This window comes from Lissotriton vulgaris, chromosome 9 (genome assembly GCF_964263255.1).
Source record: "Lissotriton vulgaris chromosome 9, aLisVul1.2, whole genome shotgun sequence".
NCBI classification, from domain to species: domain Eukaryota; kingdom Metazoa; phylum Chordata; class Amphibia; order Caudata; family Salamandridae; genus Lissotriton; species Lissotriton vulgaris.
Genome location: NC_141697.1, coordinates 342,998,348 through 343,024,343, shown reverse-complemented (window position 1 = coordinate 343,024,343; position 25,996 = coordinate 342,998,348). Strand labels below are relative to the sequence as shown.

Genomic DNA, 25,996 nt, shown 5'->3' with positions numbered 1-25,996 from the left:
AGGTGATACATGGGTTAATATTGCCGCTGCTGATGCTAGACAAGTTGGTGGTGCTAAACCTGAGCCTTTGGTGGCAGAACTTCCTGGTAGAATTATCACGTATATGAAGACTTTAATGTCTGAATTGCGTGTGAATTGGGACAAGTTGTCTGCGTGCAAACAGAAGAAAGATGAGAATGTGTCTGATTTTTTCACGAGGTTTGAAGAGACTTTCGTTGATCATAGTGGTCAGGATATGGCTACTAAAGGTGGCCAAAGATTGTTTGTAGACAAATTTGTACATAATCTGCTTCCTGAACTATGTAATAAATTGAGGGATTCTGAGAGTGCTTGGGCTGTTTCCACGTCAGCGCAGATTTTAGCCACAGCCCAGTACTACGAAAATAGACGCAAAGACGAGCTAGAGAAGGCAGACAAAAGGACTAAAGATTTGAAAACTAAAGTCCTTCTCCAGCAAGCTTATCCGCCTCGCACTGCTAGTCAGCAAGATTATCAGCAACCACAGCAGTATTCGAGGGACTCACGAGGAAACGAGTCTCCTCAGCGGCGTTTACAGTATGGTCCGAATCAGTGTGCATATTGCAAGGAGGAAGGTCACTTTAAGTATAGTTGTCCAGCTTTGTTACGACGTCTGAACGGCGTTTCTGGTACAAGAGGTAGAGGTGCTCCGCAGGCTCCTAGGGGTAGGGGCCGTGGAACTTTCTCACAGGACGCTCGTCCCTTTCCGCCTCAGAATTCCATGAACAGTTTTGACCAACAGAATAATGCGTCCTCTAGGACAACTCAGTACTATAGTGATGATTACTATGCAGAGAACGAGAATGAGGGTAACGATTGCTAGGACAGCCATGGACAAAGAGAGGGAGTTGTTTCAGTTTCAGTAGATCAGAATGGACCATACGTTGAGGTGATTACATCAGGTGTGTCAGAGCCTTTTCTGTTGGATACTGGTGCTACAAAGAGTTCTATGATACACTCAAAACTTCCTGGCGCACCTTTGTCTGGTGAAATGAATGTTTCTGTAGGTTTTTCTGGCGCCCCGGTTAGGAACCCGATTTCATGCCCTATGCCCCTGTCTGTCGGTCCTTGTGAATTCGAAGCACCCCTTATTCTAACAACAGGTTGTGGTGAAAGCTTGTTGGGATTAGACTTGTTAAAAAGATTGTATGCGACTCTGTACTCTTCTCCTTCGGGAGTACAACTTACTCTAGGTAAGAAAGTGGTTTCTCCGATGTATTTGTCAAAGGAGAATATTCCAGCAGAGTTGTCTTCTCTGCCAGATACACTTTGGGCTACTGGATCCAATGATGTGGGTCTCTTGGAGATAGCACCATACGTTATAACATTGAAGGCCAATGTTAGGTTGCCACGTATTCCCCAATACAAGATCTCTAGTGAAGGTGAAAAAGCGTTGTTGGCAATCATTTATGATCTGGTTGAGAAAGGTGTCATTGAAGAAACAACAGGCAACATCTGTAACAGTCCTGTTCTGCCAGTTTTGAAGCGTACTGACCCTTCCCAGCCACCTGTGTACAGATTTGTGATTGATCTTAGGGAAGTGAACAAGATTGTTGTTCCACAGTTTCCAGTTGTTCCCGATATTACAGCCCTACTGATTATGATTCCGGCGTCAGCCACTTGGTTCTCGGTGATCGATTTGAAGAATGCTTTCTTCAGCATCCCGATTGCTGAGGAGAGCAGAGATATTTTTGGCTTCAATTTAGGAGGCCGAAGCTTCCGCTTCAAACGCGCTCCTCAGGGCTACTGTGAGAGTCCATCGATATTCAGCCAAGCTCTGAAATCGCAGCTTGACACGATTGTTCTACCCGATGGTGCGACACTTATTCAGTATGTCGACGATTTGCTGATCGCTGCAAAGACTGAAGGGATTTGCAAGCAAGCCACTTTGTCATTGCTGCGTCATCTATTTGACATGAAGCACAAAGTCTCCCTTTCGAAATTACAATTTTGTCGACAAGAAGTGACCTACTTAGGTCACATCTTATCGAAGGAGGGAAGGAAGCTGACCCCAGAGAGAATACAGGCAATTGCAAGATTGAGTGTCCCTAGAACACAGAGAGAAGTGCGTGCTTTCTTGGGCATTACATCATATTGCAGACAATGGATACCCAATTTCTCCTTGTTGGCCAAACCTTTGGTGGCATTAACTTGCAAGGATACGCCAAAACCCATTCCGTGGTCCGAAGAGTGTCAGAGAAGTTTTAGCGAGTTACGCAATGCACTATGTTCGGCTCCTGTGTTGGGTAACCCCGACTACAGCAAGCCTTTTACATTATACGTCCATGAGAAGGAAGGTTGTGCATCATCAGTCCTGACACAGTCCTCTGGGGACAAACAGCGGCCATGCGCATACTTTTCAGCAACTCTAGATCCCGTAGCTAAGGCATTGCCAAGTTGCTTGAGAGCCACTGCAGCAGCAGCTGTCTGTATTCGACAGTCTGCTGGGATAGTAATGAATAACACACTAGTCGTTATGGTCCCACATGCAGTAGACATTTTGTTAAACAGAACAAGGACACAGCACTTAACGAGCGCTCGACTGTCCAGCTATGAGCTGACACTGTTAGCAAGTCATGTACACATCAAGAGGTGTGATACCCTCAACCCAGCGACATTATTGCCCATTCCAGCAGAAACAGAGGAGGTTGAGAAACATGACAGCTGTTTTAGGACAGAAGAAGAAACCAAAGGGAGAGTAGATTTACAGGATACCCCTCTTCCTGAATGTAATGATGCCTTATGGGTTGATGGTTCATGTTTCAAGTTGCCGAATGGTGATACGACTGCGGCATATGCTGTGACAACATTGCACACGATTGTTGAAGCTGCACGTATCCCACACCACTCTGTGCAAGCAGCAGAATTGATCGCACTTACAAGAGCGTGTGTGTTGGCAGAAGGAAAGTGAGTGAATATATATACAGATAGCCAATACGCCTTTGGCGTGGCTCACAGTTTTGGACGATTGTGGCGTGAACGTGGGTTCTTGACATCACATGGTAACAAGATACAGCATGGTCAGCTAGTGAATGAGCTCCTCGAGTCACTGACTTTGCCACTACAAGTTGCGATTGTGAAATGCAGTGCACACAGAAAGATTCAAGATGATGTCGGTCGTGGGAATGCATTTGCAGATGAGGTTGCGAAAGAGACTGCAAGGAACGTGATGAGTCGAATGTATGTTGCAGGTCCCGCGAGATGGATTTGTGATGTGGGTATGTGTGAAGACACAATTGAAAGTGTGAAGTCTATGCAATCCGAGGCCACTGAGAAAGAGGTGAATGAATGGAGAGAAAGCAAGGGTAGATTGGATGCGAATGGTTGTTGGGTTAAATTATCAGAGCATCAGAGATGGCTTCTACCCGATGCGTATGTGCTTGCAGTGGTGACAATGGCCCATGGAATGGCTCACATCAGTGTGAAAGGGATCTGTAAGTTGTTGGCCCCAGTATGGCAGAATAGTGGCATCCCAAAATGTGCAGAGAACGTGGTCAAGAACTGTATGGTGTGTCTGAAGTACAATCCCGGTAGGGGAACTCCAACTCCAGCTGGTCATTTTGCGCCTCCAACGTACCCGTTCGAGGTTTTGCAGCTAGATTTCATCCACATGGAAAGGTGCAACAACCTGAAATATGTACTCGTTGTTGTTTGCGCCTTTTCCAGGTGGGTGGAAGCATATCCCCTTAAGGACAATACTGCCTTGTCCACAGCCAAAGCCCTGGTCAAAGACTTCTTCCCCAGATTTGGAATGCCTCGAGTGGTCTGGAGTGATAATGGAAGTGAATTCGTGGGACGAGTGATGAAGAGAGTGTGTGAAAGTCTAGGCATACTCCAAAAATTCCACGCTGCAAATCACCCCCAGTCAGCAGGACTAGTAGAGTGCTACAACGGCACGCTCCAGTTGAAACTAGCTAAGATCCCAGCCAGCACAGGCCTTAAATGGCCTGATGCCCTGCCCTTGGCACTCCTATCTACCAGGATGACTGTCCATTCTAGAATGGGACTTAGTCCCCACAAAATAGTGTTTGGCCGACCGGCCAACATATGGGGAGTACCAAGACCCAAAAAGCTAAGCGAGATAGAACATCCTGTACTGCTTGACTATTTGTATAAATTGACGACTAAATTGCGTGTTTTACACCAACAGATCCACAACAGTCTGCCTCCGGTCTCTGAAGCTCCAGGCCATCAAATCGATCCTGGATCCTGGGTATTGGTGAAGAACTTCCAGCGAACAAAGAACGAACAGCCCAGGTGGACCGGGCCACACCTCGTCCTTCTGTCCACTAGATCAGCCGTTCCTGTGAAAGGAAAGAAGAACTGGATCCACGGGACCCACTGCAAAAGGGTCCCGTTACCTCTGCCTTATGACCGATGGGTCCAGGAAGGAATTGCTGACTCTGAAACCGAAACGGTGCCACGATTTGTACCCTTCAGTGATGCACGTTTGAAGGGAACTACTACAGAGAAAGAGAGCGATTATATTCTGCAAGGATCTGTGCCACCGTCAATGCAATTGGACACTGCCGAACCTGAACTTTTGTTTCAAGATAACACAGCACCAGGTCGAAACCGCTATAACTTGAGGCCAAGATCTATGCTTAAGGACAAATAAAAGAGTTTTCTTTTTTGATTGTGCAGCTCTCTCATCTAGGTTACTTGCTCATTTTTTCTTTTTCGAACCGCCATCCGGGTTCTGCTGCTAGGGTCGCGGTTGCCACAGTCTTCGGAGTGCAGCTGGAGACGGTTAGGTCGACAGTTCTGGTTGGTCTGAGGGAGTTACCCTGGACTGAACAGAAGCACTCTGGGGCAGAATCAACCTCCCAACGCGGGCAGCAACATAGAGGATGGAGTTTCCTAAGATGGAGAGACCTGCTAGATCAGCGAACTTTGAAAAGTCAATCCGCACTGTGATGGCAAGAAAACAATTTTTGATAATATGCATTTTTATGTTGTGTAGCATAATGATGTTTTTGGTGGGCTATGCTCTGTTCATCTTTCGAGTTACATTTATACACGACATTCAGCCAACACCTCCTCCTACTGTTTCCCCGCACTCTTTCCACCCCCTACCTGAACACAAATCTGTCAGAAGAGTAGAATTCATAAACAACTCGTTTATCCAGCTCCTACACCAGCACCAATCTGTAGTGAACACCACGAACTGTTGGGTATGTGGACTCATGCCACACACGACAGACAAGGGTATCCCGTACTTTGCCCTGCCATTTAGCTATCTCGGTTCTCTGTGGGCATTTCAAACGATGTTCCTGTTTGCCCTCGAACCATATGTCCCAGGAAAGAATTCCAGCAACAAAGCACTAGTGGCAGGAATTAGAAATATGAGTCGAGACATCGACATGGTTAGAACAATTCCCAAAGACGAAGTGACGCCCTACAGTAGATGGAATATAACTAAGTATGGAATGTCCTTGAGTGAGAGCCAGCCAGCAAAGAAATCCTCCCCAATCTGGATAGTACCCCACCAAGGTCGCCTATGTCTGCAGGGAAATGGCAAAAACCCCAGAGCTCAGCTAGGAAAGAGTGTCTGTACCGAAACTTATGTCTTCTCATCTCAGACATCTCCTTCATTCTTGGCAGTTAAGGGTACCTACTTCGTCTGCCATGATAGAGCATACACATGGTTGCCCCCTGACTTTTCGGGCACATGCTTTATCTCATTCCTGCTGCCACCCACCTACACGGCCGAGGCAGATTACCACCGGACAAGGGTAGTTAGGGGTGTCGTGAGTAAATACGACACTGCGGGACAAGAACTTGGAGATTTCGCAAAAGGTTTTCTGCCTTTTTGGGGGCCTATGGTGAACAGCAGGAACATTCGCCAATTGACGAGGGTAGTTGAGTCCGCCGTGATCGAAACGGCTGGTGTCCTTAGTAACTTGACTGCGGAACTCCAGTCGGACCGCCTTATGACTCTTCAGAACAGGGTTGCCCTAGATGTCATACTTGCAGACCGGGGTGGGGTATGTAGAGTGATCCAATCCAGTTGCTGCATTTTCATCCCTGATAATGCTCCGACAGTGTACCAGGCTATCTCCAAACTGCACAAGATATCTGATTCCGTTCATGTGGACAAAGGGGACTGGTCCCTGCTAGGGTGGTTCTGGGAGCTGATATCTGCCTGGGGATGGAAAATTCTGATATTCATTGGGATGATCTTAACCATTCTGTTCCTGTTCTGCCTATTTGTACAGTGCGTTCCTGCAATATGTGGCCTCTGTGCTGCATCATGTATAAGGAAGCCTGTATCAAGAGATGAACTGAGCAACAGGATGATGCTACAACAGCATCTTCACGACTTCATGAACACAGATTTGGACTCAGATTAGCATGAGTCATTGCCTATATAAGGGCAAAAGGAGGGGCTGTGGTTCTGAAAATCTGGACCCTGCCATAATATGGTACCGAGGCCCAACACTCGTGTCACGAGTATCATCGTACCATGACAAATTTGGTGTCGGCAGACCGGTAATGATTAGGACATTATCCCTATGCATTTGCGTCATGATTGAGTGATGCTATCACCCTTAAATCATGGTTACCGTCTCGAACCCTCGGACTCCATTTTGTGAACGGCATCCATCTTGTGGCTTGCCCTCATACAGTCAATTGATTAAGGTCGAATTCAATCTGAAAGGACACGTCCACCTTAGCTGACTTCCCCATGACCTGGGCGAGCTGCCTTCACTGCCTCCAGCCAAACCTGTTCGGACAGCTCGCAACCCACTGGCCGAGCGAGATTAGCATCAAGGCACAACCTGCCATAAACCATTCACTGCATACAAACCATGCTTTATCATACACACACCTGTCCCTGTTTCTTGTTTATGGCTAGTTTTACGATGAGGAGGTGCCCGATTTTATTGTGGTTTCATCGATATCTGATGGAAGTTTTGGGCCTGGCTGGGTAATCTATCACAAACTGGACATACGAAAATGTAGGTTTGCCATCATGACTTTGCTTTTCCATTGTTATGAAAATATGTATATGACCGTACCGTAAACCAAAGAATTCTTGCCTGAAGGTAGTATTTCTGTATGAAAGGAGAAGGCTGGTTCTGTAAAAAGGAACAGTCTCCTGAGAATATATGCAGATCGCTGTTGTACTTCTAGGACGCTTGTTACTTGGTTGCAGCCCATAAATTACATCTTTGACTTCACCTAGAAGACTTGTGTTTCTGTGGTCCAGAACAGGAAGAACTCAAGAGGTCTTCGGGTGTTTTCCCCTAGCACCACCGGGCCCCTAAAAACCTGGTACCTCAATTGTTGCATTTGGCTGGGTTTGGGGAAATAGTACAAGTCGAAAACTGCTGCATTTGTAAGTGTTTTCATTTCGGAAGGAAGAGTACACTAGCCTCTCTTTTGTTGTGATAGTCAGACTCCCAAGAGCTTTGGCCTTTATTTCACAAAGGCTAAACACGTTAAAGCTTCCTTCTGATGACATGTGTGTTATTCTGATGGCGGTAGGTGCGCGGATCTGTAACATTAACTTCTCGGGTTTACTTGCAGAACGGTCTGAGTTGGCATTGTTGTGTTGGCAGATTCTGTTGCGATCTGTGCTGCTCTGTATGCTCTCGATTCTTTGGTTGAGTTGTGTATGTGCTGCCTAGTCCATTTCAGTATCTGTTGTGGTTCAACTTTGTACACGGAAAAACTGCTACTTTTAAAGACATTCGGTCAGCGCAGGCAGCCCCTGTATTCCTTTTTCACTTGAACACCTGCTGGTTTATTGGCAGGACCAGCGAGCAAAGCAGGAGTGCGCTCAACCCTGCTTGCTCTCGCAGCATGAGCTTTTTTTGTTCTCAGTCCTTATGGCTGGGATGTTTTTCCTGAGCTTTGCATGTCCATGAACGTTTTGGGGGGAGGAGGAGTAGGGCCATTCTCTGGAAGGTAGTTGGTTGGTACATTGTGGGCCTGCAGGTCTTTATCTACAAATCTAAGGCAGAGCAAAGGAGTGTAGGCAGGATCTGGTGGCTCCGGTTACGTCACATTGTTAGGTTTACTGGGTTTGTGGGGGGGGGGGGGCAGCTATTCACACTTGTTTAGTGCTGGGTCAGTGCCATGTTAGAGGGGAGGAGGGGCATTTGTTGAATAATGGTACAGGTTTTCCACTTTGCTTCTGTTTTACAGGTTTTGTTCCTGGGCCTCAGGCAACAAGTTTGAAGATATGGATTGTGGGCCACTCGTATGTCAAGTGGGGCGGGAAGACACTAGAGGTCCAGCAGTCACAAGGCACTTTTGGGTTGTTATTGTTCCTATGTACTCCATCAGCTGGTATGAAAAGGGGAATTAGAGGGGAAAACTTAGAATACCAAAAGGGGTTAAGTGCCCTGATATACTGCATATACATTTAGGTGTGAACGCGTCAGTGCTTCAGCAGGGTTGGTCAGTGTTAACTCCATAAAGGAGGTCCTGTGGGAGATTCATGAGATGTGGGCTCGTTGCCACGTTTTGTGGATGGAGTTTGTTTCACAACGGGCTGGGCATGGGACTGTCAAGCCAGAAGCCATAGTCTGGGCTAAGAGGAAGCAGGTCTAAAAAATGTGCTCCCCCTTTTTTACAAGGACATCGTCCTGGGCAGAGGTGAGCATTTGGATCTTCATTATGAGGATGTGGTATTTTTGAGGAGATAGGGTACGGTTCTCCTCCATAGGCATTGAACTCTACATGTTGCAGGTAAAGCTGGTGTCGGTGAAGGTACTCATAAACCGATAGTTTGAAACTCTTTCCCTGGGGGAGAGGTGGGGCAGAAAAAGGGCTCACTATTGGGCCCCCTTTTTCTGTGTGGCGGTTGCCTGAGAAGTTTCTATGGTTTACCAACGTTTATTGTTGTTGTCTACAGATATTCAGGCTAAAGGGAACGGGTAAGCAAGTTCGCACCTGGAGTAGCCAGGAAGTTTAACCCCTTCGATGCTTGTGACGGAACGGTTCAGTCACGAGCGCCGGTTGGGCTGTGCTTATGACGGAACCGTTCCATCACGGTCACGCCCGTTTCTTAGAACCTTCAGCACAGCGCGAAAATTCGCGCCGTGATGAAGGTGTTAAGGTCCTGTTGGAAGTTTACTTGGTTAAGAGGTTAATAGATGTAGTAAAGAGGGAAGGGCATTTAAAGGTCTCCGTTGCAATTGACCAGCTCTGGCGCATGGATGATATTGCTGAATTAAGTTGTGGTAGGGGGACATTTTAGGGGTAGGGGGTTTTGTTTAACTCAGGTAATTAACTTTGTATAGTGAGGTTGTAGTTTGGTAAGGCAAAGGCCAAGGTTGTTTTGTGATGTGCATCTGTTTCCATAAAGCAGCCTTTTTCACACAAACCAGGTGTCAGTCGTCTGCGCTGCTCCCCTCTTTCCCAAACAAATGTACCTAAAATTGACCAAACTGAAAGAGAATCATAATACAGATAGGTTGGCCTGCTGATGAATGCCTCGTATTAATTTTGCTGGCATCAGTATGTCTGCCGTCACACCCTTGGGAAAGAAACTACAAGTTTTTCTAAGGGTGATTCAGCTTTACTACAATAGACACAAATGCAGGTTTCCGCCAGCTAACAATGTCTAACTTGTTGTGACTTTTTTTTGCATTGGATCAAACCACTGCAGAAGGAAGAGTGCAGGCTAAATCCCATGCACTCAGGCCTGCACACATTTTTTTGAGTCTTGCAGTCTTTTGATATCCTTCTGGTAACATGAAGTGCTAAATTTACTGCACAGCCCTCAGTTCATGGTCGTATTTCTTTTTCTAAACTTCTAAAAGTGGAGCGTGACTAAGCTTTGAGAGCAGCAAGTGATCTTTTGTCACATTGTCCATAATAATGGAGTAAATTGTGGGGTTGCTCCTATAGTAGGTGAAGCTGCAACTTTGTCAAGTAAACCGCTGCTATTAGATTAATGAAAGGTCGCCTTTTGTTCAGAAGAGAATGAAGCATCTAGTTTTCTACTCTGGCTTCAGCGATCTAGTTCTACGGATGATCATTTTATCAGCACGAAGAGGCCCTATACATGTTATGTGTGTACACTACTACACTGTCACAATCGTTTTTACTACACGTGGTCATGAGATTGAATTTACAACTCTTTGAAGCTTAAAATCTCAGGCCCAGAGTCAATCATAGAAACAATCAGATTCTCAATCAATTTAAAACATTAGTAAATATGATCATTTCGACTGTTGCAAAATGGTCTGATGAAATATCAGAAAATTTGAAATGCCTAGTTTCTCAGTGATGCTCCGCGAGACATGCTAGTTATTTTCACTACACCTGAAGTGATCACCAAGAGGTGGCAGGAGAATGATTATTGATTAAGAAAACTGTACTGATATACTGAGCTCATCTGAAAAGCAAATAGTGTGTAAAGTGCCTTGTTAGGGAAGCCATGGTTTGGACTTCAGCCAGAGCGGATTGGCCTTCAAGGCTGTCACAAGATGTGGGGGCACAGGCGGTGGGATGTAAGGGGCAGCTGCAGCTTTTGGACCAAGGTCCTAGGTATTTAGTTGCCCAAGTCTGGGGTTACAAGATGATAAGTAATCAACCGGAAGGGATGACTGGATCCTCTTTGATGCAGCTCATGCGGCAGCACACAAGAGTATCGTCAAGTACTGTCATTTTGATTTCCCCAGATAACATCCTCTTAATTGCGAGCAGGTCACTGGATCAGAAACAAAATAGATGCTCCACAAAAGGTTTGGGCCACTGCCCCCCTAAAACCTCTGACATGCATGTTTATACTAACAGATTTATTTCATTGAATGGCAATCCTGCAAATCTGCCTGGACATCAGTAGACATGGACACATATGAGATAGGCTTGTCTGGAAAATGTAATCAACTAATATTTCAGCAAGAGAGTACAGAAATAACTCAAAACATAGTATTTAGCTTACCATTCAATTATCCCATCAGCGATGAACTAGAAAAGAAAATGGAAAACGTTATCAGTTTAGCAGCCATTAAGTGTGCATGTCACACTTCACTGCTGTCCAGAGGAAACATCTTCTTACTGATGTCTATACAAAGTGGACTGCGTCAATGCAAATGACCCTGAAATAATTTCAAAGAGGCAGCACCCAACAGAAATCAAAGTGCCATTGTTGAGTTTCAATGTCTTAAGTGCTGTGGCACCTACATGGTGAACTCAGAGTTGGTTGCTGGCCATTGTGGTCAACAGTTTTCACACTTCTTTTGGAATATCGAAATGAGAGGAGAAATCAGTTTCCTTGATGCTTTGAGGTAAAGGCCCCATAAAGAGAGAACCAGCTATATATCGGAAAACCTCTCCTTTACACTAACCTACTTTTTCACTTCCTGTAGCCTTGACAGTATTCTGGCTTGGGCTAAATTACTAATCTGACAGAAGTGCTAGCATATTTAGAACAAGTATTGGCAAAGCCAATAGGTCTTGCCTCTGGGATCTATTGGCTTTGCTGGTGCCATCTGGTGATGCTGAACAATGTGGGAGAAAAAAACTAATATTAAAAAAAGGTGTGATCATACGACCACTGGCAGGTCGCGTCATTCCGCTGGTGCGCACATGTGTTGACTGACCTATGCGTGTACATGCGTCACAAGACATACACCTGCCAGAGGAACGAAGTGGGTACGTTTTGTTTTGTTTTTTATTTACCAATCCAAAATGGCGGACTCCAAAAGGAAATTTTATAAAATATACTGCGATGTGGGAGGGGGTAAAAGAAGAAGCAAGTTGGGAAAATGGGAAAAGCAGCACACTACGGAAAAAGCAACATAGCAAGTAAGCATTACAGGGGGTGGGAAGAAGCACACAATTGTGTGAAGAAAATGGAGCACAGTCGAGAAGCACACAAGACAGTAAGAGCAAGCATTATACGAGGTTGACAGCGGCACGGAGCGGGGGGAAAGCAAAAAAGGGAAAGAATAAGAGGATGGCGTGCTGAAGTACAGAAGAGACAAACCACTTGGTGTGTGGGCATTTGAGAAGAACACACAAGGGAGAGAACTGGAAAACATATGCACTATCTGGAGTGGTTAATCAAAAAGAAAAATGTAGTTCCCTAAAAGTGAGAGATGGAAGGACACAAGTCAGCCAAATCAAGAGGATGGTAAGACATTATCTTTCAAGAGAGGAACGAATACAAGATGGACAAGGAAAGTCATCAACAAAGAAGCAAGCACGGGTGACAATAAAAACGAAGCAATGGTAAGCAAAGGGCCCACTAAGTTCCTTGGAGGCCTATAAAATGTATTTTCCAAGACCACAAAGGTATGACAAATCAAGATATTTTAGCTCTGTTCTCCATTTTCATGACCCTGCAATGACTTCTATTGAGCGATGCGAGCGAGAGCAATCACCAACAGAATCAAATCAGAAATTTACAGAAAACAAGCCTCTAACCAGAAAATTACAAAAATGAATGGGAAAATTGTAAATTCGCAGAGCCCACCCCCACCCCCTTGAACAATAGCATACTTTCTGCACTCAGAATAATGGAAACGTTTCAAGAAGTACCCTACGAAAATCTTTTAAATGGACTGCCCTGCATTACCCGAAGGATGTTTGTTTCAGGATTCTCCAAGTCATCAGAAACTTGATTGCTTCCCATCATGTTGTTTTTTTCAATATGTTTTTTTGCTAAGCAAGTGAGTAGCATTTAAGGCTGCAATAACACTAGAAAAACACCTGAAGATATCACCCTGGTAACAGAAACCTTCCCAAAAATATTTCTTAATGTACATGACTTATGTCAAACTAAAACTGTCGGACCGGAAGTGAAACTGAATTTTGACTGTACGCCAAATAACGTTTTGCCACTACTGACAGCGTGTGATATTATATACTCTGCTACAATATACTACCAAGGCCCCCCAACTCATCATGTGTCTAACACTATACCAGGATTGACTCCCTAGGTAACATGATTTTTCATTTGTGGGCTTGTAGACCAGACCCACCCTAAAATGGAAATCTACAGGTCCCAGAATCCAAAGTATTGCTGCAATGATTGCAGAACACCGTCTTTACCGAGCTGCACTCTCATTTTACAGAGAATTGTTTTAAGTATGTCAGCACCACTTGAGCGGTTGAAGCGATCCAAACTACAACTCCCAAAAGGCGCAGGTGTGTTTAATCAAAGCATGGCTCTGAAATTATCTGACAACTAAACCGTGGCATGAAAAAGTGACCCTTTGACACTTTTGTGTTTCATATGAAAAATTGAGCACCTGTAGTTATTGGCTTAAAATGCAAGAGTGACGAAAATCTCACATATGACAAGTTACCACGTGTGCTCATAAAAGACAATTAAACACATCTATTCCCAAGCTAAGTTAGATGAGATGCAATATCATCTAACTGAGCTTGGAAATAAAACAAACACACCCAAGCCTAAATTAGAACATGAATTTAAGAGTCTGCTGGTAACAGGTTGGGTTGTGTTTTGAGTGCACTGCAGAGCTCCTCAGTGGGCCACAGCACATTCCACAGGGCAGATTATTTACAGTGGTGCATCAAAGGCTCCCGCAGCGTAGCGGGCCCTCAAGCTCATGGGAGCCCTCTCAGCTCAGTGCCCTGGCCTGAGAGCTCCTGAGTGAGCCCAGAGAGGGGCTCCTCCATGTACTTTGCAGGGGAGCCTCCTCAAGTTACATTACGCAACTGATTATTTCTGCCGCACTCTCCAGCACACATGGTTCTCTGTTTACCCTACCCTTTGTCGGGGCTGTAAACATTTACTTGAGCTTTCAGGTTCGGCCGGAATGCCCTGATGAGATGAGGCAAGATAATTATACATTCACCAGAACTTAAGTTGCATGGAAGCTTTGTCGCAGGCCAGTAGGAGGATGATGAATAATATTTAATTCATCTGGCCATATCGGGCTTACAATTCTCTATCATAAAAGGGTGGAACTGTTCAGTGCTTATGACTATCAATGGAGATCCCCTGAGGGAGAACATCCTGTTTTTTATCTGACGTCTGTTCTGTTAGTGCTTGACAGAGAGTTCTAAACCTTGAAGTTGGCATTCACTAAGTGGGGTCTTTTTTGCTGGGTAACACAGAGCCACTTGATATACAAACTGACCATCAGACTGTCTTTAAGAAATCTTCAATTCAGCATTTGGCATCAAACTTGATGCCCATTTTCCCTTTGCACAGAATGTTTTAGCATGTCTATTATTCCTGGCTCAACAAACGTATTCGTGGATGACTTGTCCCATCATTATCGAGAGTCATTGATCGCTTACGAGCTTACTGTAATACCTCAAGGTGTTATTAGAATTGTACAGTCTTTCTAGATAAGGTTAAGAAGGCATAAAAGCTGGTGGATCTCAAGGAGTTGGAAGAACTAATTTTAAAGCAACCTTAAGTTCAAATAACTTGATTAATTGTACTATAGTGAATATGCCATCAACACTCCTGCTAAGGAAGTGGAAGGTAAGACTTGCCATGATAGCACTATGTCTGGTAATTTGAATTTAATTTGAATTTAAAAACATTTGTTGAGCGCACTTATACCCAGCGGTTTCATGGCGCTTTAAGAATTACGACCAGCAGACAGCAGCAGGAATGGGCATACTAAGTGGCAAAGACGTTAGAAAAGAGAAAAGTTTTCAGATTTTTCCGGAACTCTAAATAGGAGGATGAAGTACGAAGCGCCAAGGGGAGGGAGTTCCAGAACACTGGTGCAAGGGTCGCAAATTTCCCCCGCCAGCTTTCTTTTTCTTGAAGCGGGGTATGGTCAGGAGTGCCATGTGGGTTGAACGGAGTTCTCTTCCCGGTAAGTAGGGACTGATGGCTGAACTGATGAACTCGGGGGCAGTGCCCATCCTGGCCTGGAAAGTGAGGCAGCCTAGTTTGAATAGGGATCGCTCTCTCACGGGCAGCCAGTGCAGTGCCTTTAGCAATGGAGTGGCTCGATGGTATTTGGGCAATCCGTGAATCAGGCGGGCAGCCTGATTCTGCACTAACAGCAAGCGATGTATGACGTAAGCCGGCACGCCGTTGTAGATTATGTTTCCATAATCAAGGCGCGAAAGCACCATAGCCATTACGATGACCTTCAACGCCTGGATGGAGAAAAAGCGAGAGATTTTCCTAATTGTCCTTAGAGAAAAGAAGCAGGAGGATACCACCGAACTAACTTGGGAGTGCACAGAGAGTTGTGAGTTGAGCAGAATCTCAAGGGTCTTGACTTTAGGGACCGGGAGTGGGGGAACACCAAGTGAAGGGGGCCAAAATAGCGGGGACCATGGACTGCAACCACCTCCAGTCAAGACTAACTCAGTCTTGTCTGGAGTGAGCTTGAGGTGGTTGCAGTTCATCCAATCCTGGATGAATAGCGTAACGGTTTGAACATTCTGAGCGGACGAGGGGGAATGGGAAAGATTGAAGATTAGCTGGAGGTCGTCGGCGTAGTTGAACACCGTGACCTCCAGCTGCTGCAACATAAAGATGAGGGGGTAGATGTATAAATTAAACAAAAGGGGGGAAAGTGATGAGCCCTGGGGGACGCCACACTCCACCTTACGGGAGGTGGCAGTGAAGCCAGCAAGGGGGACCGCTTGAGCCCTGTCACATAGGAAGGACTCAAGCCATGAGAGGGCTAAGCCCTCTATGCCCGCCGCCTTGACACGGGTGAGGAGGATGGAGTGGTCCACCGTGTCAAAGGCGGCGGACAGGTCCAGGAGGATAAGGGCCTGTGAGAGATTGGTGTCAATGCCCTCGCGAAGTCCATCCATTACCGAAATCACTACCTTCTCCGTGGAGTGTAGCGGTCGGAAGCCCGCCTAGCGGGGAGAGAGACAGTGATTTGCTTCCACGTGAGCGCTCAGTGTGGTGGTGACGTGAGTTTCCAAAACCTTTCCCAAATAAGGCAGCAGGGAAATGGGGCGGTAATTGGAAGGGGATGAGGGGTCAGCACCAGTTTTTTTCAGGATTGGAATAACGACCGCTGCTTTGTGAAAGTTGGGGACAACACCATTGCTGAGCGAGTCGTTGAGGAGTGTGAGGGGGGGACAGGACAAGTTAGGTAGATCTCTCTAAGGACGTGAGCAGGGCCAAAGTCCAAAGGAGAGCCCGATTTTACCCGTTGGAGCAAGGGGGGAAGGGAGTCCGTGGTCAGAGGAGGAATAATGGTAAGTTTAGAGGCAGTGGGAGGGGGAGAGGGGTTGACAAATATAGGTGAGGGAGGGGGTATGTTAATTTAAATTTTTGCAACCTTCTCAAGGAAAAAATCATTGAGCGAGTTGCATAGATGTTGGGAAGGGGGAATCGTGGCCCTGGCTCTGTTGGATAAGGCTAATTCGTGTACCGTGGCAAAAATTTCTTTGGACTGGGACTCGGCCGCTAGTATCCTGTTAGAGTAAAAAGCTGTCTTGGCCTCGAGAATGGCTTTTTTATAGGTCTGGAGGACAGAGAGGTATGCGATTTTCAGTGTAGGGCAATAAGCTCTTCTCCAGGCTCGCTCGGCTCTCCGCGCATCTAGCTTTTTTGCCTTGAGGTCTGAGTTGAACCATCTGTTAGCTGCGTGAGCCCTTTTAACCGTAATCCGTCTCAGGGGAGCGAATTCATTGCCTGATTGAATCAACCAGTTGTTGATAGTTGCCAGCTGAGCTGGGGCAGTAAGGCCTGAGAGGTCCGGGCTGGTCTCAGCCAAGGACGAGCAGAAGGAAGGCATGTCAGCTTTGCCCCATTTCCTGACCCAGATATTCTTACGGAGTGGAGGCTTAGCATCAGGGGCTAGGGCAAGGGAGAAAGAGATAAGAAAGTGGTCTGACCAAAGGCAAGGGGAAACAATAGAAGATGATGTGGGGACATTTAAAGCCCAGATCTGGTCCAGCGTGTGACCGTGGATATGAGTGGGACAGTGGATGTAAGATGTAAAATTGAGACTGTTCATGAGGTCAGTAAAGTCCTTAGAGTGGGGACTTTCAGCTGGGTCGTTTGGCCAGAAGTTGAGGTCTCCTAGGACTAGGACTGAAGAGTTGTTTATCGCCAAAGTGGCTAGGAGATCTTGAAAGCTGGAATTAAAGGAAGGGGTGGGTTGGGGGGTCGATAGATGAGGACACAGGTCAGGGTTGTTTGATAAGAGGTCGAACGTGCTACCAGGTAGTCCACTTCCGGAATTGGGGGGGAGGGGAGGATCTGAAAGTGGAGGTCAGTGCGAGCTATCAAGGCCACTCCTCCACACCTCTTGCCCTCAGGCCGATCTGCTCGGATGGCAGAGTATGAGGGGGGCAATGTAGCTACAATATTGGGTAGGGAGTCCGCCTTGAACTAGGTCTCTGTCAAAAACAAGAGATCGGGTGCATGCGTGTCGATGTAGTCAAATAGCTCGTGTTGGTGACTGACCGCTGACCTGGTATTGAGTAGTGTGGCCGAGATGTTAAAAGCCGGAGCATGGGGAGTGGAAGAATGGTCAAGGGTAAGGGGTGATGAGACATGCGAGGGTATCATCTGTGACACAATCGCGGGAGGGGAGCGGGGAGGGGAGGTAGACAGGCCAAGAGCGGACACATAGGTTGCTACAGAGGAAGAGATGGTGCCAGGGGTCCAATAAGAGACAAGTTGACGTGAAGAATAGGTAATCAAACGGGCAGAGTGCGGTGCCCCTAGCCCCTGCCAGCCGCGGACGGGTGCAGACGGGCTTAACTCTGGCGCAACTCCGGCGCGCCTTCGTCGCGCCTGCTGCGCTCGTCCGCTGCGCTGACACATGTGAGCCGTTTAAATGGAGGAGTAGCATGGGGGTAGTGGCGTGGGTGGAGTTCGCCGGTCCTGCCCAACCAAAGATGGCGGCCGCGTCCGCTGTGAGCCCGCCAGGGATGATCAGCCCACAGCCAGCCACGCGCTGCCCCTGGAATGGAGAATGCAGGTTAGTGACCTGTTGATTTTCAGGGCAAGGTTAAGCACAGTAAAAGTACTGAAATAATAACATTAAAAATAGTGTGCCACCGCTCGCAATCAGCGGGACAAAATACAGTTTTAAAAATAAACTAATATTGATCTATTTCGGATTTGGTTAAAAATCATTTTGGCAGGCGGCATTTAATTATGATATACAGTAAAACCTTCCTGCTTGTCTTGTCCTGTCCTATATTCTTGCTGGCTACATTTTTAGATATTTGTAGTCTTTACCAGTGGCGCCGGAAAGATTTCTATAGATTTTATTACAGATCTTCTACCTTCAGAGGGGCCTCTGATAATGTTTAAAGAAGACATTTTTTTAAAGATGGCTTCTCAATTCTTATATTTGAAGATATTTTTTAACTCTTTAAACTATGGAGTTTTAATTTGTCTGTTGGTAGCCTGAAAAACAGAGTCTGTGGGTGCCCCACTTAATCTTCCTAACGCACTTGGTAACAAGCCTCTGGATTATTATTAGAAATATATAAAAGGCAGTGTGTGCCGGTAGCATTGTATGGGGCCAGTGTGTGGTGTTATGCTAATACACGTTCAGTGCTGTCGGAAGAAAAGTGTTGCCTTTGTTGTCTCCTTTCATCTTGTCCTAGCTGTATTTGCCATGGAAATCTGGTTCTTTCATTTATTAACGATCTTATTAAATTGGCTCCCTTTATGGTCCAATCCCCACGCTAGTTTTAATAAACTAGTTAACATTTTTTTTAAGCTGTGATGTGGATCCCATATGTTAAAGCACTATGGCGGCCTTAGTGGCGTCCAATCTTTTTATTGAGCCTTCCATTATCTTAAAGAGTGATAGATCTCATGTGAAGCAATTGTTCCCTGATTAGAGGCATATGGGTAAGAACGACGAAGAGCTGGCATCACCATCTGTTAGGTACTACAATTTTCTTAAGCCAGCCCTAGGCATTGAACCTTATTTATTGAAGGTGACTGGGACCTAAGAAAGGGCCCGTCTCGCTCCTTTTCGGACTGGGGCTATACATTCTCAGTTATGTTTTACTTTGGTCACCCTGACTATTCTACTGTAGACATTTGTTCCTGCAATGACACTTTGGACCAGATACCTTTCCATTTTGTTTTCTTTTGCAAATCTTGTAATATTTATTCCAAATGTTATTGCTTTCCCTTGCTGAAGTGATATAGCTTTAACAAGTGTAGCCCTCTACTGTGCGTTAAACAGAATGGGGATGATGTATGTTGTGCAGTTGGTTCCTTTCTAAAAATCTAGCATGAAATGTCCAAAATTAATGATTATATAAATGTTTATAGTCAAAAGGATAAAGGCAATGAGTAAATAGAGAGGTAGCTGGTTTGTGGACTATTAATACATTTTGAGGTAGAGTTCTTTAAAGATGTGTGTCTTAAATATTTTCCTAAATTGGAGCAGCGTTGGTATGTTCCTGATAGATACAAATATATTGTTCCTCCAGATCCTGGGTGTATAGATGGAAAAGACCTACAACCCCTCACACCACTCAGATTCCAGGCTAGAAATAGATTCCGGTTGGTGGTGGTGCCTGCAACTGCATAAGTCATGTTGGTGAAGTGCAACTTGTCCTGGCGGTGAAGTGCAACTTGTCCTGGCATCGAGGCACACACATCTTGGGGATTGGTGTGGATTGCTGGTCTCCCCTGCATCTCCCCCATTTCATGCCATATAGCTGAACTGGCACCTGAACTTGAAACCAACACATCATAGAGGGTAGCTGTGAGAGGATCTCATTAAAGGAACAAATACATGCAACAGAACATTGGGAATGACTGCAACCCCGTATTACTACACTGCTAGTTGCAAACTGTTTGGGCCTGTGGGGTTATGCGGGCCTCCAGCTACATAACAAGTAGAGACAACTGAATCGTAGACATTTGTGATATACCAGTCTTGGCCAGAGGAACTTTGAGTGCCAACAGAGCTCTCGCCAATGCAACATAACTGCACTGTAGTCATATTGGGCCTTACCTCTGCCCCTGTGGAAAAGGGATAAGACCCAATATAAGGTTGAACCCCACCATAATAATGGACAGACAGAGGGCTTGGAAGAAGAACTCTGTTTTGCTGGTGGAATAGTGTACACCATGGCACCCTGGATTCAGAGCATAGGGGGGTAATACGCAACAATGGTTAAACCTAAATCCTCATGATTACTACTGCAAAGATCCGGATGGATCTGTTAATCCCCTCTCCCCAGGGATCCGGCCCCCTTGAGCTACTATGAGTTAGTGTTTGAAAACACATTGGGAAGTTCGACAACATCTTGCAGTCTATGATGGACACCAACGACACGCTAGAAACTAAAATTGACTCTGTGACTATAGAGGTTGGTTTGCTGAGAGCTGATCAAAGGAAGTTAGTTGAAAGGGTTGAAAAACAAAAATCGGGACTGTGCACGGCTCTGTTCCCATCAGTTACAAAAGTGCAGTCCCAAAAAATGGACCAACAGGAAGAGATCAAAACGCGGAAGTTCAGAGACAAAGTTTCAGAAGAGCACTCGAGCAATGTCATAAATATTGTTGTGCCTGAAATTGTGGCGGCCTCAAACGCAGAGTTGTATATGGAGGGTTTGCCAGGCATAGAGGTGCTATAAAGCAAAATCGTGTAGTGTTTCACTTTTTCTCGATTGAGAGAGCCCACCAACCTGATGCATAGTTATGGCTGCAGATGAAGGGAATCAGCCTGCCTGCGGGCATGAGGGTGACAGCAACAGGATGGGAGCTCGGTGCCCATGGAGGAGGAGGGTTGAAAAAGTCCAGGGGCGGCCCACAGAGGAAGAGGCAGCAGAGAAAGAGCACAAGTGGAGCAGATGTACTATCTCAGAATGTAACACAAACCATGGTGCAGGTATTTGAGCAAGAGTAGGAGGTTTGCCTCGAGGAATAGTGGCACGTGGGACTTTGGCTACGAGTGAACCTTTTGACCTGCCCTGATGCAGACAGCAGTGGGCAAAACAGTTTAAAATAGTCTGCAAGTATGAATGGGAATGCTGATTGGGTGTGCAGTGCTGTTGCTGCAGGTGTGATTTGCTTTTTTGGGGGAGGGGGGGATTGGGGGAGGGGGGTGGTAAGGTGACTGGGAAATCACCTGTATACAGAGGGTGTTTGTAAGCATGCCAGAAAATAACCTATAAATATAACACCCCAAGCTCCTCCATGTCCATGGGAAACATGGACAGCCTTCAGCGAGATTAGTTCCGGGTGTTGCACTGGATCTTATGATTGCGAGATCTCTGTTTTGCCCTTAGTCTGGGAGTGGGAGTTGGGGTTGTTGATGTTAACAATGAATATCCAATTGTGGCAGGTACATCATGACTAGGCACAGCTGGACCTTGCTGTTGTGGATAACAACACATCACTGGAGGCCAACACTTGAAGCTAGGATTGTCAAATAAGCAACAGATGACGTCCAAGAATATGTTAAGAAAGGGTCACAGAATCCTACAATGAAGTATACTCAATTTACTTACCTGCATCAGTACTGTGTCACTCCGTAACACATCTCACATATGCACGCTACTGCATCCTCTGCCTGTTCCAGATGCCGGCCAATCGGGCCCACTTATCTGATACTGGCCCATGCCTGGCTGAAGTTGGGACAGTGCATTCTGACCTTCTTGGGAGGGAATTGCACATTGACCCTCATTTGTGTATACTGGACTTGATACCTTGGACAAAGAGGACAAGTGTGTATGTTGATTTATCGTTCTAGTACATATATTTTTTTAGAGTGATATAAAAATGGTCTGGAAATGATGCAGATGTCTCAACTAGGGGTATGGTTATGGGATCTGAAAAGGTGGGCAACTGCAGAGGCAGATGCACTCGTTCTGGTATGAAAGCAACTGGGTGGCACAACTGTGGGTTCAAAATGGGACACACACCTTTCTGGGCTTGAGTTGTCAGACCGCCCTGAGAGAGGGGATCCTCAATCGCCAACAGGATGGCATTATATCATCTGGCATGACCAGTGCTGTGGCAGTGGAAAGATCATATTGCGAGATAAGGACGACCCTATTCAGGACACCATCATAGAGTATGGATCTAGTCTATGAGGACTAGCTGATGGTAGTACCTCGCTGATGGGTGTGGGCATCAATGTCGTTCCTGGGTGGTCATACGGATGACAGGTGTAAGGGCATGGAGTAAGGTAATTTTTTGTTTAAAGAATCTCCCTATTGTTCCAAGCTACATATTTAAATTCCATGGTCACTTCCATAGGAGGCAGTATGTGAGTTGGCTTATGCTTCTGGGGTGTTACCTTCAAAGTAATCAGGTGTTATATAACAAGTAGCTGTATCAAATTTCACATACTGTTTTGTGGCTGGATTTTGTAACCTCGAATATTACTTTGTTTGTAAAAAGTGAAATAATATTAAAAAACAACTCATTATCAGACTCCGCACTCAGACCACGTCTGAGCATCCTTGCCCCCAAGTCATTCTTAAGATTGCTTCCATTCTTGCAGTGAACCAGAAGAGTTTTCCATCAATCATTTTAAGTGGGGAGCAGTCCTTGGAAATGCTGTGCACTGTGCTGAACGTCAAACCTATGCTTCTTCTTCGTAGTTGAACAAATAATATGAACTCCGTAAAAGGGCAACTGTAAATCATATAAATAGTCATTTTCAAGATGTTTCCAAATCCAAGATGTTGCAATGTCTTTTCCTGTGATATCACTTCTGGCTTAATGCATGCAGTAGGCTTTAGGAGAGGAAGATGCATCACAGCACTTTCTTTCATTGATTTTTCATTGAGATCTCTGTGCCATACTTCTACTTTTGTCCCAGATTTTTGCCTGGAAACGGTTAGATAACTTTCCTTCTACATCCTTATCCTGATATAGCCTGTCTTTTTCTACTTTTGTTGCCAGGAGCAATCTGGTGTACTTCTGATTGCCTCAGTGTCAACTTTATTTTAAATCAAGAATTACAAGATTGCACAAGGATGTGTTTCTCCTTCATTGGTATTTCCTCCTTCTGTGCAGGGTGATACCTTGACTACTGAGAGGAGTTGTGCTTCCTTGGAATCAAGGTCAGTACTCAGCAGGATTTCTCAGCATCAATTACTTGACAGTGTCCATTAGGAGGAAGTTTCAAAAGCAGCAGCAGTTAAGAGATAGTTGTTTTGGAACAAGCTGGCGTTTGTGGGTTTGAACAGTTGCCAATTGCAAAACAATGCTGCCTTCTGCTTTTTCAGTGCTTGCCTCTTCCTGCAGCGGCTCATGCTCACTCCTATAAAAAGATCTTACCCAGAGACTTGTGATTCGAGGAATGCTTCCAAAGAACAGAATTCAAGAGGCCTTTGCTTTTAAACAGTGCAGATTATTACCTTACTGTATTAATTTTGAACTCGTTTTTGCTTGCAAATCCATGCTGCCGTTTCCAGAGTTAGATACTACTTTCATGGCTGCAGCTCTTTCTCTCCAGTGTTCCTGGTGTTGCTTATTGTTTCCCGTGGCCATGGAGGCTGAATCTAGTACTGCTGGTGCTGCTCCTTCCATTGATAATCACCCTTATCCTAATGGTGTCCTCTGTACATTTCACATTCCAAAGCCTTCCCTGGCTCTACTTCTACTGCATTGTCTATTGATCTTGATTGGAGTGGACCTGTAGAGCGTGCAGCTACCCTATAGGATTAACCGGCACTTAAGACAGTCAGAAAGATGGCGGTAATCCAAAATGTTGTCAGTGTTGGAACAGCAATGTCTTCAGAGTTTTTCTCACTACTGTATCATCAGGTTAGTGGTGAATAGTGTAGGGGAGAGAATTGCATGTCTTATGGGAAGATAACTGCAGGACAGTCCTCCCTTTCTTGATTTATGAATCCTGGGAATTCTAGCAAGATGGGAATGAGAAGATCTAAGGGTCTGCGGGAAGTGTAAAGTTGGACAAGATGTCTTAAAAAATGGGTCCTGAGTTGGTGAGCACCAGAAAGGCACAACATAATGCTTTGAAATGTACATGCTTCACTATGGCTAATTAGTGGAGACGTGCAAGGGAGTAGACCACAGGCTGGTGCTGAGGACTCCGCAGCAGGAGTCAAGGCTGCTGCATTCAGGATAATCTTCAGCCTGTTCAGTGCGAATTGAGGGGCCCCTTGATACAGGACACTGCCACAGTCAAGGTGCAATGTAATCATGGCCTAGACTACAGCTTTCTGGGTGAAGGTAGAGAGAGTCCAAAGAAACTTCCTGAGTGTTCTCAGCTGGCCAAAGCAGTAGGCTTCCAGTTTAATGACATGCGCTTCAAACCCCAGTGTCTCATCAAAACAGAACCCTAAGTTTAAAAATAGGCGTTTTGATTGCGATAACGGTCCTAGACAGGCCAACAATTGGGTGTCCAAGACTAAATGTTGTCTCCCACTAGCATGACTTCATTTTTACTCCCATTCAATTTCAAGCAGCTGTTTTCCATCCACTCAGCTACTGGTGTGAGGCTGTCCTTCAGCTGGCAAGCATTGTTTTTTCAACCATGGGAGAGGGATATACCCAGATGTGTGTTGTCAGCATCAAAGAATAGAGTGACACAAAGACTGCACAATGTATGCTACTGTGCGAACATATATGTTGAACAATGTGGGGCTCGGGGACGATCCCGAGGAACACTACATGTCAATAAAAACACGTCCGAGTAGAAAGGCCTGTTAAAAAACCTGAAAGATCTGATCTGTTAAAAAAAGAGGCAAACAAATCCCAAGCTGATCAATGACACTACACTTCTGCAGTCCGTCAAGCAAGATGCTATGAGAGACAGTCAATTGCAGAACTGAGGTCGGGCAGGATTATAGCTGCAGTAGCACATTGATCTGAAAGCATTCTTGGTTCCTTGGAAACTGTCAATAGTGGCTATTCATTGCTTTGACGAGGTTAGAAATTGGACTGTGAAGTGTGGGGGATATTGTGCTGTTCTAGATAGTCAGACAGTTCTCAAATGACATGTTTCTCTACCCCTTTGTGGGAACGGAAGAAGAGATATTGGTCCGTAGTTTTCCACTGCAGCAGGACTGAAGGAAGTTTTTTTATTTTTAGGAGAGTTTTGTCTACCACATGCTTCCAGGACTTCTTGGTACATGCAGTGGATAGGAAAATATTCAATACTTCTCTACTGATTTTTTACAGAGGGGTCGAACATAGATTTAACAATTGCAAGGAACTCTGAATTAGAGTTTTGATGCTTAATTTGTAACAAATAAACATAATAAATAAGTAAACAAGAGCAAGGACCCCATTTTTTTTAGGAGCCCACCATTGGGACTGTTGAATGCTGGGGTTGCTGAATTCAAAGACTGCCTAGTCCTAATTTCACATAGAGCCTCCTTCCACCTCAACATAATTCTGGAGTCTTGCAGGCTATTCTGTCTACTTGCTTTCTCCTTTTATCACTGTTTCCCATCTTTCTCTCCCTCCTTCTTTCTCCCTCTTCTACATTTATATCTCTTGATCTGGGTTAAAGTTTGAATATGCAAACTAAATGGTAGTATCCGAAAATGAGTACTGGTGCTCGCCACCTACAATCACCAGCAAAAAGTAAGCAATGAAAATTTCGTTTTCAGGAAGCTCTGACACTCCGCTTTAGGTGCCTGTAGGTTGTCTCTTACCTGTACTTCTACTGTTCTATTCTAGCTGCCAATATTAGACCTTGTTATTGTGCCTTTTTACTGTAGGTGTATGTGCCAATGGAACAGAGGTTCACAGTTTCTTAGTGCTCTATTTTCCAGTTAGCTTTGCTTTAGACTTCTGGACTTGTATCCCTTGTTGTTCTGCTCTATGACTCTGTTCCCTATGTAGCAGCCAGTCTAACTTGTTTTTTAACTATTTTGTGTATAGCTATGTCTGTTCTTCTGTACTTTTTCAATTCTTATCAATATCTTGAGCTTTTCTGTGTAGATTGATTTTATTTTTGCTCATGCTAAATTAATATTTGGCTCTTGTTGCTACACACTCCAGAGAGACGCACTGTCACTTTGGTTTTCTTGTATGTGATTTTTAGGTTTCACATGCACAGCGATGAAATCTAATATTAATATATATCTCAAAAGGGGCTCACATCCCACCCCTTGCTTTTCTTGGGTTCCT

The 25,996-nt window shown here is 45.2% G+C and overlaps 1 protein-coding gene across 2 annotated transcripts in view; it reads right to left on the bottom strand.

Moving 5' to 3' along the window:
• LOC147690098 (sodium/potassium/calcium exchanger 4-like) overlaps positions 1-25,996 on the bottom strand; it is a 558,445-nt gene that overhangs the window by 287,850 nt on the left and 244,599 nt on the right. For both annotated transcript variants that reach the window (XM_086937689.1, XM_086937688.1), the window contains exon 8: positions 10,922-10,947. In XM_086937689.1, the coding sequence (XP_086793815.1) occupies positions 10,922-10,947 (26 nt within the window). The remainder of the gene's footprint in view (positions 1-10,921; positions 10,948-25,996) is intronic.